Source organism: Vipera berus (genome assembly GCF_964194415.1).
Source record: "Vipera berus genome assembly, chromosome: 2".
Taxonomy (NCBI): domain Eukaryota; kingdom Metazoa; phylum Chordata; class Lepidosauria; order Squamata; family Viperidae; genus Vipera; species Vipera berus.
In genome coordinates this window covers 24,340,228-24,354,946 of record NC_138203.1, presented here as the reverse complement: position 1 = coordinate 24,354,946, position 14,719 = coordinate 24,340,228, and the positions used below count along the sequence as shown (strand labels likewise).

Sequence of the window (14,719 nt, the reverse complement as noted above, 5' to 3'; positions counted from 1 at the left end):
TTTCTGTTTTCCATATGAGGTGCGGAAGATCAGAAGGCAGAGAGAGGCTCAGTACAATAAAAACAATCTTTTAAAATGCAACATAGAATTATTTTAATATTCTAAGCATCTTTCCCCACCCTTTTTCATTAATTGGACTCAAGTGCTTTGAGGAGCAATATACACGTTGGCATGGGATTCAGTGAGAAATGTTGAATGGGTGTGAGATTAAATGATCGTTTGCCATGCTCGGGGAACTTAGTTTAATAATAAAGCATGTTTCCTTATTGATCAAGGCACAGTACTGCCTAAGGCCCAAATGGAAGTTAGTAGGTAAATCATTTGAAGGAACATATTTCTAGGAAAATGATTTTAAAATAAACATTCCATCACGTAACTCAAGTCTCCCGCTATGCTCAGATGGAAATTGAGAGTCATCTTCTCCACTACAGCATAAGGATGGTACATATTTTATGCATTACTTTTAAACTGGAAAACTAGTCTTTAAAAGCAAATGAGGATTTTCTATGAAAATCCTTACTGATATTCAACATTATTCATTATGTATGTACAGGAAGAAAAGTCATTACAAAGGAAACATCCACAACTTTTTAATTTGAGCAAATTTAAGAGGGAAAAAAAGCCTTTATGCCATAAGAATAATGGAATGCATTGAATTTCTAAGTATATATAAATTGCTTTTATGTGGTTCTGTTGGTTTTGGTTTCAGACTTCCACAAGAAATTAATGGTGATTCATTGCCCTTCCCCTTTATGTAATAGAGCAAGATCCAAAATTAAAACCTATAATTAATAGTGTCCATGCCAATGCAGTGTATATATTTTTCCAGTTAATGCAAACAGGTAATCTCTGATGGGAGCATGATAACTGAGTATAGAAATATATGAAAAAGAAATATATTTCTTAACTATATAGAAATACTGTTTGCATGTAAATTTTCATGTTAGTTTGTTAAGATGAATGAACCTATTGAAAACCTTTGAATTCTGTATGAATTTAGCAATCTAATCACTTGTCCTTTTCATATTGTTGTTCAGTTTTTACTGGTCTTTGTATAAAGGGATGGTGCAAACACGGTGCCAGGAAAAACTTCTGGCATTGACTACTTTCAGGATGTTTCGTGACAGTACATGCCTTATTCCAAATAGCATCTGGTCAGACAGCTATTTGAACTATTCTATTGTTACAATTTTAATATTTACCCAACATTTGAAAAAGATGTATCAACAGCTTTATGTAAGGGCAGCACATCATATGAAATCAACTAGATACTGTTCTTATTACCGTACTTTGGCCAGTTGCTACCAATGTGTTTAGTGCTTATGTATGTAAGTTATGTATCTAGCTTGTTGACCTTGTTTCCTTACATAGTTCTAATATTCCAGAGATGATTTACAATACCAGTATTTATTGAAAGCTTTAACCAGAGTGTATATATTATGGGAAATGTACTGAGCATTATTTCTGTGACTTTATTTACCAAATGAATGATACATAATGACAGTGATGTTTAGATTTACTTTTGCTATCGTTGGGGATTCAAACTTTTCATTGGTTGCTTCGTCTTTCCAACTTTCTGTTTTATGAATTTGGATTGCTTCAGAACAGTCAGAAACAAGAAATATATCTGAATTCCCACTCAGTCTCTAGAAGCAGGAAGTTGAAAAGGTCCAAGAACAGACAATTCCTGAAATCTGATACCATATTACAGGAAGAAAGCTTTGTTAGAAAGCTACAAGCCTATTTATTCTTCTGTAGTGTAATTTAATTATTCAGGAAGTTAGGGATATAGAGGAAAGGTGTGCTCTTGAGTCTGTTTGTATGAAGAGGAAAAGAGAGAAAAGCAGCCAGAACTTCTATTGTATAAGTCTTTGAGGAAGCAGAGTTAAGATCAGTATTGCTGTGCAGGTCCAAATCATGCCTGTGATAGAAAACCTCCAGAGCATTAGCTGTTACTAAATATTCTTGAGCTCTGGCGTGATCGCTTTTTATGTGCTGTGCATTTTCAGACGGGTCTTTTTTGTCACAAGTAAGCATTTAGCATTAGTATTAATACTTTTACTACTTACTACACATGCTTGTCTTTATAGTGTGTCTTTATATATTAGATTCTAGGCATATGGTGCCAATTGGCACTAGTGCAATTGTGGTACCTAATTTCATAACAGCTGAATTTCCATGGTTTCCTGTTTTTTATTTTTTAATTCTTTTAAATAAACCTAAACATGTGGAAAGTAGCATACTGCAAATCAAAGCATCAACCTTCAGTATTATGTAGAAGAATGTTTGTGGGCCCTATATATACTCTAAAGGCCTTCTGAGAATATAGAAATAGTGAATGGCGATAACCCAGTGATTTTGGGGTAAAACAAAGAATTGTTTTTCCCCAAAAGAATGAGAAAAAAAATCACATAAAAGCTCAGAAAATAAAGGGCATTCTGGGAGTTAGACTGGGTGCTGGGAACAACCTTCAAAAATTGTTTTCTATGCACTGAGTGTTTACCACTGATTCCATGTATCATAGAACAAGTTTTTGAAATTTCAGATGTTCCCACCTCCCCTTGTGGTGGAATGAAAAGTTAGCATATGCACATTATATCATATCTTTCATTCTCAGACTTTGGGGCTACTGTTAACTGCATTTGATAGATTTTTTGTGAATCCTAGTGCAAAGTATCATTCATTTATACAGATTGGTTGCTCTAGGAGCATTCATTTGGCAAAGACCACTGAATTTAATTTGTAAGCCCACTTGTTTAAGTGAAGAGAAAACAGTGAGGCTTCTTTCTAAATAAAATATCAGTGATCTAGATTATATATAATTCAGCATTTATTTTCTTTTAATAAGTGTGTTGAAATCTGCTCAGAAAACAGTTTGGAAATCATTTAATGCAAACAGGGTTTCTCAACCACCCCAGTTATGCAAAAAGATGTAAAGAGAATGTCTTGCCAAGAATGAGTTACAAAATACATTAAAATCATTGTTATATTGCAATTTTATTATGAGAATGTTTAACTATAGTAATACTTTTCTTATTACTACCTTATTGCTACCTTTGAAAAATGCATTAAAATATCTAAAATATAAATGTAGTTTTTGCTGGTTTAACATACTACATGGTATGTTTTCCCCCATGGTAAATTTCTGATAAATTTGGTGGATTTCATAGTAAATTTGAGAGCCAGTTTGGTACTGTGATCAGGCTAGAAACCAAGAGTTCTTATGCCTTAAACATAAGGCTGACTGAGAGACCTGGAATTAGTCACTTTCTCTCAGTCTTAGGAAGAAGCAATGGCAAGCCACTTCCAAAAAGCCTTGCCAAGGAAACTGCAGGGACCTGTCCAGGTAGTTGCTTGGAGACCAGATTGACTCAAAGGCACCAAATAAATGCATTTTTTTAGTTGATTAATATTTTTTCAATCCATCATAAAGATTGTTCTACATGTACAAACCTATAATTTTTCATTCTTAACATAGTAAAAAAGGGAGCAGTGTTTTTCACTAAGAAAATACTGACTGAGTTAAGTTTCCAAGAATAATAAAAACACTTAAGCTAATTATAATCTTCCATCGTTTGGAGTATATGAAAGGCCAAATTTGATGATGTACGTATAGGACACACACTATTTCCTTTGCTAGAGAGACTGGTATTAATTTAGATAGACTTTTTATTCTGATTTTTTGGAGGGTGGTCCAAAGCTATTATTTACTTTGGCAATGAAACAGAAATTATTTGATTAATAGGGAAAAAAGAGTTCTTAGTAGCATGTTTAGAAGAGATGGTGACATTTCCTAGAAATCTGTTATGTGTAGTGTAGTTCACAGTGAGACAGATTAACCACAACATTTTTAATGTATTATTTCTGTAAAGAGCATTGACCATCAGGCTGCTTCTTAACTAAGTGAAATAACTTCTGAGATAGATATTATTTGGGATGGTAAGTCTAGGGTAAAACTGAAAACAACAGAGAATTTGAATGACTGGGAATGCCTGCACAAAGTAGTTGTTTTAGAATCATGTTGACCTTATAAAAATGACAGTGGATTATGCTTGGAAGCAGAATTTGGTCACGTATATAGGTTCAATTATAAATTATATTGGCTTAATCACGTCTCAATATGTTAACATTTCATAATGTCTTGCTTTAGTTCAAAAGTTGCAATGGAAAAGATAAGAGTATTTGATTCTTCACATGTATAGTCAAATGTTTAATTTGAGGAAGGAAAGTTTGGAATGCAGGGTGTATTTCAGGACTATACTTGGTCATTAAACTTGTTTATTCAGCTTTCTACAAATATGCTTGACCCTTGGTTCCAGAGACAAGAATACATTTGCAAATGCACACTTTGAGAAACAGATGATTTACAGCAGTGGTTTCTCCTTGTTTAGAACATATTTAGAATATTGTAAGGTGCAGTTTGTAAGACTGTTGAAGATCTTCCAGAAATTTAAGTTACTACAGTATGTAGGAATCAATTTTTGTTACCCATCTGGGTTTTATATACGTTCATATTTTTCTGGTATTGAAAGGTTTGCATAAATTGGCATCTTTTTCCAGGTTTGATGCAAGATATTACTTTTAATTTTTAGATAGCCTTTACGTAAGAGATGATCAACCTACTTTTGGGTTTGGGACTACACTTTTTTCTAGTCAGTCTTTGAGGTTGCAGGAGGTGTAAGCTGTAATGAAGTGAAATAAGGAGATGAAGTCTCCTTTTGGTCCAACTAGGAAGGGATATAAACACAATTTATATTGTTGGTATATTGGTATATATATTTTTTTAAATCTTTGGAAAAAATCATATCTCTGAAATTAAATGTTGGGGATGGCAGGAATGGTAAAGTTGATTCTGAGAGGATGATTTCAGCACAAGAGTTGCAAGTGAGCCATTTCTATTCTAAAGTGATGGGTGTTTAAGGTGCTTCCAGGTACATTGTTTACTTTGATTTATTTTATTTAGCAAATTTATATGATTTCCTATCTCATTTAACTGACCCAGGGCAATGTGCAACAATGGATTATTCTACGTTATTGAGATCCAAAGTGGTCCTTTTGAGAGTATCACCACATTTAGATACCTATTTGTTAGGTTCTAAAGATAGAATATAGTCTGAGTTAATTCCTAGAAATGGGAATGTGCTAAGTTTGGAATTTTAATATTAGGAATATGCGTTAATACATATCGCAAAAAATAGTTTTTTTTATTTTCTAGTGCTTTTTAAAAAATTGATACCGCTCCATTTAATACATTTCCTTGAATAATATTTTAATTTTTTCTTTATATTAATTTTATTATCAAACATGCAGCATACTTTAGAGAACTGCAACTTTTCAGGAGTTTCACATGGGCATTATCATGGAGGCAGATCACTGGAGATAGAAAGTATTTCAGTGATATAATAATTTATACATGTATGCAAGCTAAGGAGAAGATTCCACCCATACAATTTCTTTTGGAATCTGCAGTGCTCCATTGGTAGCAGAATCAGTTCTGTTATCATGCTTCACCCAAATCAATGCTGGATCTAGCCAGGAATTCTAGCACATTCCTGGAAAGGAAACCAGGTCCTGCAGACTTCAGCATTTAAGTTTCTATATAGCAGTCCCCAGCTTCAAATTGTATGTCTCTTTTGGCTTTACATTGTAATGTGAGAACTTCTTTCTCAACAGCTAGAGTACCGTAGTTTAAATTGTTACTGGTATTTGTTACAGGAATGGAAAGATGACTTAGGTCAGGGGTAGGCAACCTCGGCTCTTTTATGACTCATGGACTTCAACTCCCAGAATTCCTGAGTCAGCTGACTCAGGAATTCTGGGAGTTGAAGTCCATGAGTCATAAAAGAACCGAGGTTACCTACCTCTGACTTAGGTCATTTCCTTCTGAGCTTGTTAGCTTTAGTTCTCCTACCTGCCTTCCTTCTTGCCTGAACTGGCTGTGAGAAATTTATTTCCAATTGACTACATGTGGTTATGGAATAAGATTTAGAGTGTGGAGTTTAAGATGCATGTAATTATCTTCAGGATCTGATAAGGGATGGAATAGGGAGGAGGGGAAGGAGTTGTAGCTATCCAGGTCATGAGAGGAGGGAGTTTCTGAAAAGCTAAAGTTAGTTAGACTAAAGCTAGATAGGACAAGCTTTAGCATGGCTCCTAATGCTTTTTAATCATGACATTCTTTTTTTTAGTAAAAGGAGGTTTCTTAGTGTATGCAAGTATATTCTTATAATTAAAATTGTTCTTCTGTAAGCATCCTAAGTAAAAAAAACCAAAACAGCAACAACAACCAAAAATAAAAAATACCAGTAACAATTTCAAACTGAGCATACAGGGGGACCTCCCAGTTACTGCTTCTGGTCACACAAAAACAGGAAATCTAATAAAGTTAACATATAGTCTTGAACTGTCAACTTAAAAAAAATATCTGCTTGAACAAGAGTTACTTGAAAGACAAACTGCAGAGCAGATCTAAACATTCATACTACCCTGGACTCTTTCTTTGCCTCAACCTGCTCTAAGGAAATCACATAAGGATCAAGATTTTGGACTTCTGGGGGAAAAAATGGCCAACTGAATTTGGTTCTGCTGAGAGGAGAACTGATGATTGTGGTGGAAAAAGTTAGTGATGGACCATTAGCTTCCAGCTCTTCAGGATTCATCTCTTGCAAGGAGAGGACTTGTAATTGCCCACAAGTGCTCCACACAGTTGCTCCTCCCGAAGAGACCACAAGACAGCAGTCCCTGGCGTTTAGAGCCCTGCAAGACAAGGGAATGCCACCTTTGCCCAAACTGCACTTTGTACCTTTATTTACACCTTTACACAGGATGCATATGCTTAATCATTTTTGGAAATAGCTCATTAACTGCTTTTCAGTTATTAGGAACCTGGAACAAGATTTTTTTTACAGCACTGGATGAATTTCCTTTAATCCTTTCTAAAATAATTTTTAACACAAATTTAAGGACTTTAAAAATCTTTTTTGGAATAAACAGCAAAAGGGCGATTATAACATTGATTTTGGAAAGTTATAAATGGACTAGGAGTCCAGATGGAGTTAAGATTTTGAAATTAATTATAAGAATCCTTCACATGGGCAAAGGTTGGTTTGAATTCTTTTAAAATATGATATGGGTATTTGAAGATTGGACACCAGAGGGAACCAGAAAGAACTATAGATTCCAGGAGAAAAACACTTGACTTACTAATACAGAATGGAGCAAAAATACTTTTAACATTGGCCATAGTGAAGGATATTTGTAAACAATGGATTCAGGAGTTAATTTTAAGAGTGTCTTTCACTATAGACAGACTGTATTTAAAAGGTCTTACGGAAAAGAAACAAGCTTTCCCAGATATGCCTGAGATTGATCTGAAAGTGGATTTAAAAATGATAGGCTGCAAGAACAATATGGAAATCAGATAATACTGTAAGAGATGACAGGCTGAGCCTGAGGGGAGGGTGTCAAATGCATCATCAGTCAAGAGTCATTTTGCACCCACGAGACATCTAAGCCCAGCCCACCTTGAATTCCTTTCACTCTTACCTACCCTCAATTTGCTTTTTGCAGTATTTAATTGCAGTATCTCATTTATCCAAATAAAAAAACTTTAAATTGGCCTGATTCTTAATCTTTAACGTTCACAGTTATGCAAAGCAATATATGAAGAACAAGGTGTATTTTTACATTGTGGGCACAATTATTAGGCAAGTTGTAATTTGGAGGATTAATTTTCTTATTGAACAATTATAGTGCTCTTGGTCAATCCAAAATGCTAATAAACCTCAAACCTGAATATTTAAGAAAGTAAAATGAGGTTTTGGCTTTCTTAGATGAATATGTGTGCACAATTATTGGGCAATTATAAGTGTGCAGAATTATCATACAAATAAATGAAAAATAAAAATTTGCCCATCTCATTTACTTGCATCTGTTAAAGTGAGAATAATAAACAACTCAAAATGTACAAATAAACATTTCTAACATTAAAAAAAAAATCAGTGACCAATATAACCACATTCCTTTTCAATAACAGTCATAAGCCTTCCATTCATGGAGTCTTGTCAGTTTCTTGATCTGTTGACGATCAACAGTTTGTTCAGCAGCAACCACAGCCTCCCGGACACTGTTCAGAGAAGTGTACTGTTTTCCTTCACCATAAGTCTCCCATTTAAGGAGGGCTCACAAATTCTCAATAGGGTTTAGGTCAGGTGAGGAAGGGGGGCATGTCGTTATTCTTTTATCTTTAAGGCCTTTACTGGCTAGCCACACAGTGGAGTACTTCGATGCAATGCGATGGAGCATTGCCCTACATAAAAATCATGGTCTTCCTGAAAGATTCAGACTTTTCCTTACTACTGCTTTAAAAAAAGTGTCTTCTAAAAACTGACAGTAGGTTTGGGAATTGATTTTCAGTCCATCTTCAATCTGAAAAGGTCCAACTAGCTCATCTTTAATAAGCCTTCCTTACTTTGGTACTGAACAACTTGTGCTTCTGGGCACTCCAGGTAGGCTGCAGTTCTGGAATATGACAGCACTAGAGGATAATGGGTTTCTGGTAGCTTCACGTTTGATTCTTCTCAAATCTTTGGCAGTTAATGTGCATCTTTTTTTCTCAACATGTTTCTTGTGATACTACTGTTGACTATTTGCAACAAAACATTTGATGGTTCTGTGATCATGCTCCAATATCTTAGCAATTTCAAGAGTGCTGAATCCCTCTGGAAGACTTTTTACAATGTCTGAGCCGTGGTGGTGCAGTGGCACAGTGGTTGGAATGCAATACTGCAGACTAAGTCACTGTTCACTCCAGGAGTTCAATTCCGAGCAAGGTTGACTCAGCCTTCCATCCTTCTAAGGCCGGTAAAATGAGGACCCAGATTGTTGGGGGCAATATGCTGACTCTGTAAACGACTTAGGGCTGTAAAGCACTGTGAAGCGGTATATAAGTCTTAAGTGCTATTGCTATTGACTTTTCAGAGTCAGTTAAATATCTTTTTGGTCCATTTTGCCTGAGGAAAAGAAGCTGCCTAATAATTATGCACACCCTGATATAGAATGTTGATCTCCCTAGGCCACACCCTCATTACACATATACACATCACCTGATACGCTTATATCCACTAAGCATTCAAGTTTATACATGAAAATGATGATATGATCAAAATATTCACTTGCACACAGTATAGCATAGTGCATAGTTTGAGACAGATGAGTGAGAAGGGAAAAAGAAATAAATGCAGAATAACTGGGTGGAGGTGTTCCTAAAGTTGAAGACTGACAAGTCCAGCTGCTAAATGTTGGTAGTCCAAAGGGACAACCACAGTGTAGCCTACTGATGGGCGCCACTGGTAAATATGAGTAACCCAAAGAAGTGACCCCAGAAGGTAACTACTGACAACGTAGTTAAATCAGGAAAAATATTTCTAGAGTATAGGATTGACTAATTATGTCTATTATGTAGTATACTGGTACTATTAACTATGACTAACAGACTCATAGTTAATATAGGTTGTGTAGAAAAAGGGTTTACTACAGGATGACTGTAGTAGCAATAAGAAGAGAGATTGTATTAAAGACAATCCAGCTCCAAGTAATACATGTCAAGGCCATATACGAACCCTGGCAAAACAGTGGCTGGATAAGTAGAAGAAAAAAACACCTGAAAATGAATCTTCATAATTCACAATTTTATTCATAATTATCCTTGTAGTTTCGAATAGTGAATTTTTAGGAATGGTTGAAATGTTCCAGATCATGCAGCAGTTAAAATGTATATATTATGTCATGTCAAATGCAGCTTCTTGAGAAGTTAGTTTGAATTAGGAATATATAATCTCTTTGGGATCAATATTTCACTGACAAAACTAATATTTTGAGAAGATAAACATTGAGGTTGTTCCCTGGTCTTTAAAGTCCCTTGTGATCCTCTAATCACCCCAGCTTACTTTTGTCTTCTGCCTGGGTGGATGGGCATCTTCCCATAGCCACCCATCATACCTATTTTCTTACAAGCTATACAACATTTATTTGTGGTCCAGAAATTAAATAAATATGGTACACAATGGTGTAGCATGTCATGTTATTAGATAGATAGATAGATAGAGATAGAGATAGAGATAAATTGATGAGACATCCAAGACAACATTTGCAAGCACACTGGGAATGACTGCTGCCTAGTTCTGATTCAGACAATCAGCTGCAGTAATGCATAGATTAGTTAACTAAAAATCAATAAAACAAGGCATCTCTCTTTCTACTCTATCATATCATACACTCTATCTATTCTCTACTATATATATAGCAATAGCCTATATGAATGCTACACAGGAGAGGATTGTAACTATCCAGAAAAAGTGGAATATTCCATGCTTTGCTTATTGCTATCTTTCAGGAACTTGGAGAGGTATATGATAATCAACAATGCATTTAACTCATTAAGAACTTGCAGATTCAAGCTTTTTGTCCTTTCAGTTCATCTGCTTTTGTATATACTTATTTTCTCAAGCTAAAGTTTAACAGTAATTTATTCAACTCGGCGTGGGTGGTACAAAATCACATTTTCCAAAGGTCTAGAAATGGAAAACCATAATGACATAAAACCAACTTTACCACAAATACCATACCAACAAGAGTGTACCATCACCATATAATTTTGAAAGTTAGAATAGTGCGATATATGCATGCAGCATATTATAATTACTTGGGAAAACTGAATTACTGTAATTAAGCATTAATAAAAAAGAAATAAAGACCTCAATTGAAACATTAATCTGCTTACCGTATACTGAGCTCATTAAAATCAATAAAGTATCTAGAGGTTTATGAAAACAAATTATAAAGGATATGAGCAAAAAAAAAAAGCTCTTTACCCTTTAGGAAGAAATCTGCAAGTTACTCACTGCCTTTGGAAACATTATTATCCAACACCTCCCCCCACACACCCTCTTGCCCTCTTTGCCCATGCATTTCAGTAGAATTACTCTTCAGACCACAACATTCTAAATAATTATGACTATTTTAATTTCCTCTCTTCCAGGTACAACTTGAATTTCACCACACTGCTTGCTTTAAGAAATCCTCAAGAACATAACATCCGTAAATGGAAAGACCACATGTTTTCTTGGCAATTTACCCAGTGACAATGCACTATTTTACTCCTGGGCACTTTAACTAGGCACAGTTCACCTCTCCCTTTAGCTTGGCTTAGTAATAGAGTTGAAATCAACCAAGTTTACCTTGATGCACACTGCAACCTCATCTGTCTAGAGAGCATTCACTTGCAAATCAGTCTTCCCTCTCTTCCTTTTTTTTCTGTTACTTTTTTAGTGTAACCACAGGTGTTAGTATTAAAAGCATATAGGTTGTAAAGGCAGCTTAAGTCTCTGAGCACTGACTCCAAAAGAGACAAACAGGAAGAAGTCAGAGCATGAAATGCATAGTTCTGGGAAAATCCTAAAAGGGGAGATATTGTTCACAACTTGGCTTCAGTGAAAGCTTCATAAGTTAGAAAATAACATACCTGTTATTCCCACACAAGGGATGGAGACTTGTGTGATGCTGGAGGTTGCAGTGAAGGAGTCAAATCCCATGGCTGAAGTGTAACAGGAAACCTTGTGGGAAAACACAAGCTGAAGCTGGAATAGAAGTTATGTTGCTCACAAGACTGCTGCTGCTTCTGGTCCCCTTCTGTATCAGCGGCCGCTGCAATTGAACCAGGCATTTCCTGTTTGTTGTCCAAGTCCCCCCCCAACACATGAAGATGAATGGTTCCCTCCTCTAATAAGCCCCCCCTCCTTCCGTTGTCCCAAGTAAGTGCTGAGCCTTTGAAACCCCCATGAGGCAAGAACTCAGTCAGGAGACATGTACAAATAAAGTCAGATATTTTAACAGCCAGTGTTTAGGCTAAAGTCTGCAGGCTAGCAAAGCAAACCTTAAACGGATATCTGTGTGCTTATAATTAATGGGCGTCTTTAGCTACTAGGCAACCTCTGAAAATACTGAAAGTTAAAAGGCAGGTTTAGGGACCCCACCTTTTTTTGCTTCAGACTTCCTTTTTAATTTTTTTAAAAAATGCATTTCTAAATGTTCTTTTTCACAAGAAACAAAGCTGTACTATATGAGTAAAGTGTGGTAAAACTTCAAGATGCATTCAAATGTCAGACTGCCTTTGGTTGAATTTTATTCCACTTACATCATTCTTTAAAAATGTCCCTGTTCAACCTAAAGCAAGGCTTTGTGCAGGAGTTGTGGGTGTGGTTGACTTCATGAACATTTTCTCAAGACACTAATTTTGCCGGGTGATAACTGCAATTTTGGTGTGCTTTTTATTTAGGATAATTAGATCATAGTTCAGTATTTTTCAACCTTGGCAACTTGAAGATGTCTGGATTTCAATTCCCCAGCCAGCCAGGTCAGCTGGGCAATTCTGGGAGTTGAAGTCTGGACATCTTCAAGGTGCTATAAGGTTGAGAAACACAGCCATATTCAGGTTAGTATAAATTGCTTTATTTTCTCTTCTCATCCAGTCCTCAATCCATAGTCAGTAACTATCTTTCACTTTCAGTTAACTGACCAATAGGAAAATCGTGGCAAGATAAAATGACACACTGATAATGAAGATATCTAGATACTTATTTTCTCATCTTTTTTTTCCTATTCTAAACAGAGAAATGGAAATGACCAGAAATATTGGAATTATACAGCAAGAATTTTGTGAGTATGCAAAGAGATTCCTTCCCTCCAATTTTTCACTAAGTTATCTAAATTTTAGATCAAGTAAGATTTATAGAAGGACATGCTTGTTGAAAGAGTCCTTTGTTTATAAATCAATGTAGTGAAATCACAAATATATTTTGATAAACATACAGGTAGTCATTGACACATAAAGGTCACAGAATTTGCCCAGTACAATTACAAGTTGAGAAGGTTGTTACATGAGATGTCCATGTGATCACCTCATTTAATGACCCCCAGTTTTGCTCTCCCCGACATGGTCATTAAGTAGAGCACAGGGTGCCTCAAGGGTCAGGGTGACCCTGCCCCAGGTTCGCCTGCCCTGAACCTCCAAGGCCTCTCCCATCCCTGGAGGCACCCGATGCTCCATTTCCCACACCTTGGGACTCCACAGGCCTAAGTCCTGATTTTCCCTTCCACTGGGTCCCTGCAGGCCTTACAACTTTTGAAACCAGTTGTAAGTCAAGGAGTAGCTGTATTATTCCTTATGTAAAAGTTTTTATTATTTTTTTCCCATACATACAGTAATACTGGTAATGGTGTTTAAGGCCCTACATGGCATAGGTCCGGGGTACCTTAGGGAGCACCTGCTGCCGGCATCAACTTCCCTCCGCCCTGTGCGCTCCCACAGAGAGGGCCTCCTCAGGGTGCCACCGATCAGAGAATGTCGATTGGTGGCCCCCAGGGGGAGGTCCTTCTCTGTGGGCGCCCCGGAGCTATGGAATCGGTTGCCGGTTGAGCTCCGGATGGCGCCCGACCTTCGCTCCTTCCATCGCGATCTGAAGACACTCTTATTTGAACAAGCCGGCCTGGCCTGATGGGGGATGGGTTGGGTTTTTATTGTTATTTTTAATATATGTATTTACTGTTTTTAGTTGGGCATATGTTTAATTTTCTTTTAACTTTTGTATTTTTGTATTTTTTATATATCTGCCCTGTTCACAGCCCTGAGTCCTTCGGGAGAAGGGCGGTATATAAATAAAATTATTATTAATAATAATAATAATAATAATAATAATAATAATAATAATAATAATAATAATAATAATTTTTCAACCAATGTGCTGTCTGAGTTTACATTCGCTAATACATATTTAATTCCTAATCCTTTATTCTTTCCTCTAGCCATCGATAAAATAAGTCCCAAGTTTGATAATATTCCATTTCTTCTTTTTCTTTCAGTCTCATAGTCAATCTGTCCATCTCTGCGCTTTCTAATATTTTTTTTGATTATTTCTTCATCTGATGGTAGTCCTTCATTTTTCCAGTATTGCACAAATATAATTCTTGCTGCTGTTGTGACATGCAAAATCAAATATAAGCTTTCTTTGTTAGTCTTTCTGGCATTATACCTAATAAAAAAAGTTCAGGTTTAAAATCTATGTGTTCTCCCAACATCTTTTCTAGCCAGGTATGTATCTTTTTCCAATAATTCTTTACTTTGTCATATGTCCACCAAACATGATAATATGTTCCTGACTTACATTTCCAACATCTATCTGACAGCTGTATTATTCCACTTAGAAGTAGGATGCCCACACAAACACTGGTGAGTAGCTCATTCACAAGTACAATGCAGAACTTTTACAGAGGGTCAAACTCTAGTACATACAAAGGCTTATCTTCTGAATTCAAGGCCTGATAGATTAGGGGTTAGGTTGCTAAACAATGCATACACAGCTATACATGCAAAGGTTTCTCAGATGCAGACGTTGCATGAAATTTGTGGATGACTAAAGTCCTAGTGTGATGTTACAAGAAGCAGGGGCCATTTACCACTGCTTGTGTGCTAAATTCTAAATGTGCCTTATTTGTTGGGGAAACAAATGATTGATTGTCTTAAAAGTCACAGTCTGTCCTGGGCTACTAAGGACTTACTCTGCCCACAAACATTTATTGTCATTGTGCAAATAGAAGCTGCTATTAGTTGGCCTACCATGTTAAAATGATTAGAGGTTTCCTATACTGTTTTTGATGATAGCTA

General features: G+C 36.1%; 1 protein-coding gene across 1 annotated transcript in view; it reads right to left on the bottom strand.

The window, feature by feature from the left end:
- Window positions 1-11,623, bottom strand: part of ITGA1 (integrin subunit alpha 1) — an 85,690-nt gene extending 74,067 nt beyond the window's left edge. The window contains exon 1 of the mRNA XM_081316388.1: window positions 11,522-11,623. Within this exon, the coding sequence (XP_081172514.1) occupies window positions 11,522-11,591 (70 nt within the window). The 5' untranslated portion in view covers window positions 11,592-11,623. The remainder of the gene's footprint in view (window positions 1-11,521) is intronic.
- Window positions 11,624-14,719: the final 3,096 nt, after the last annotated feature.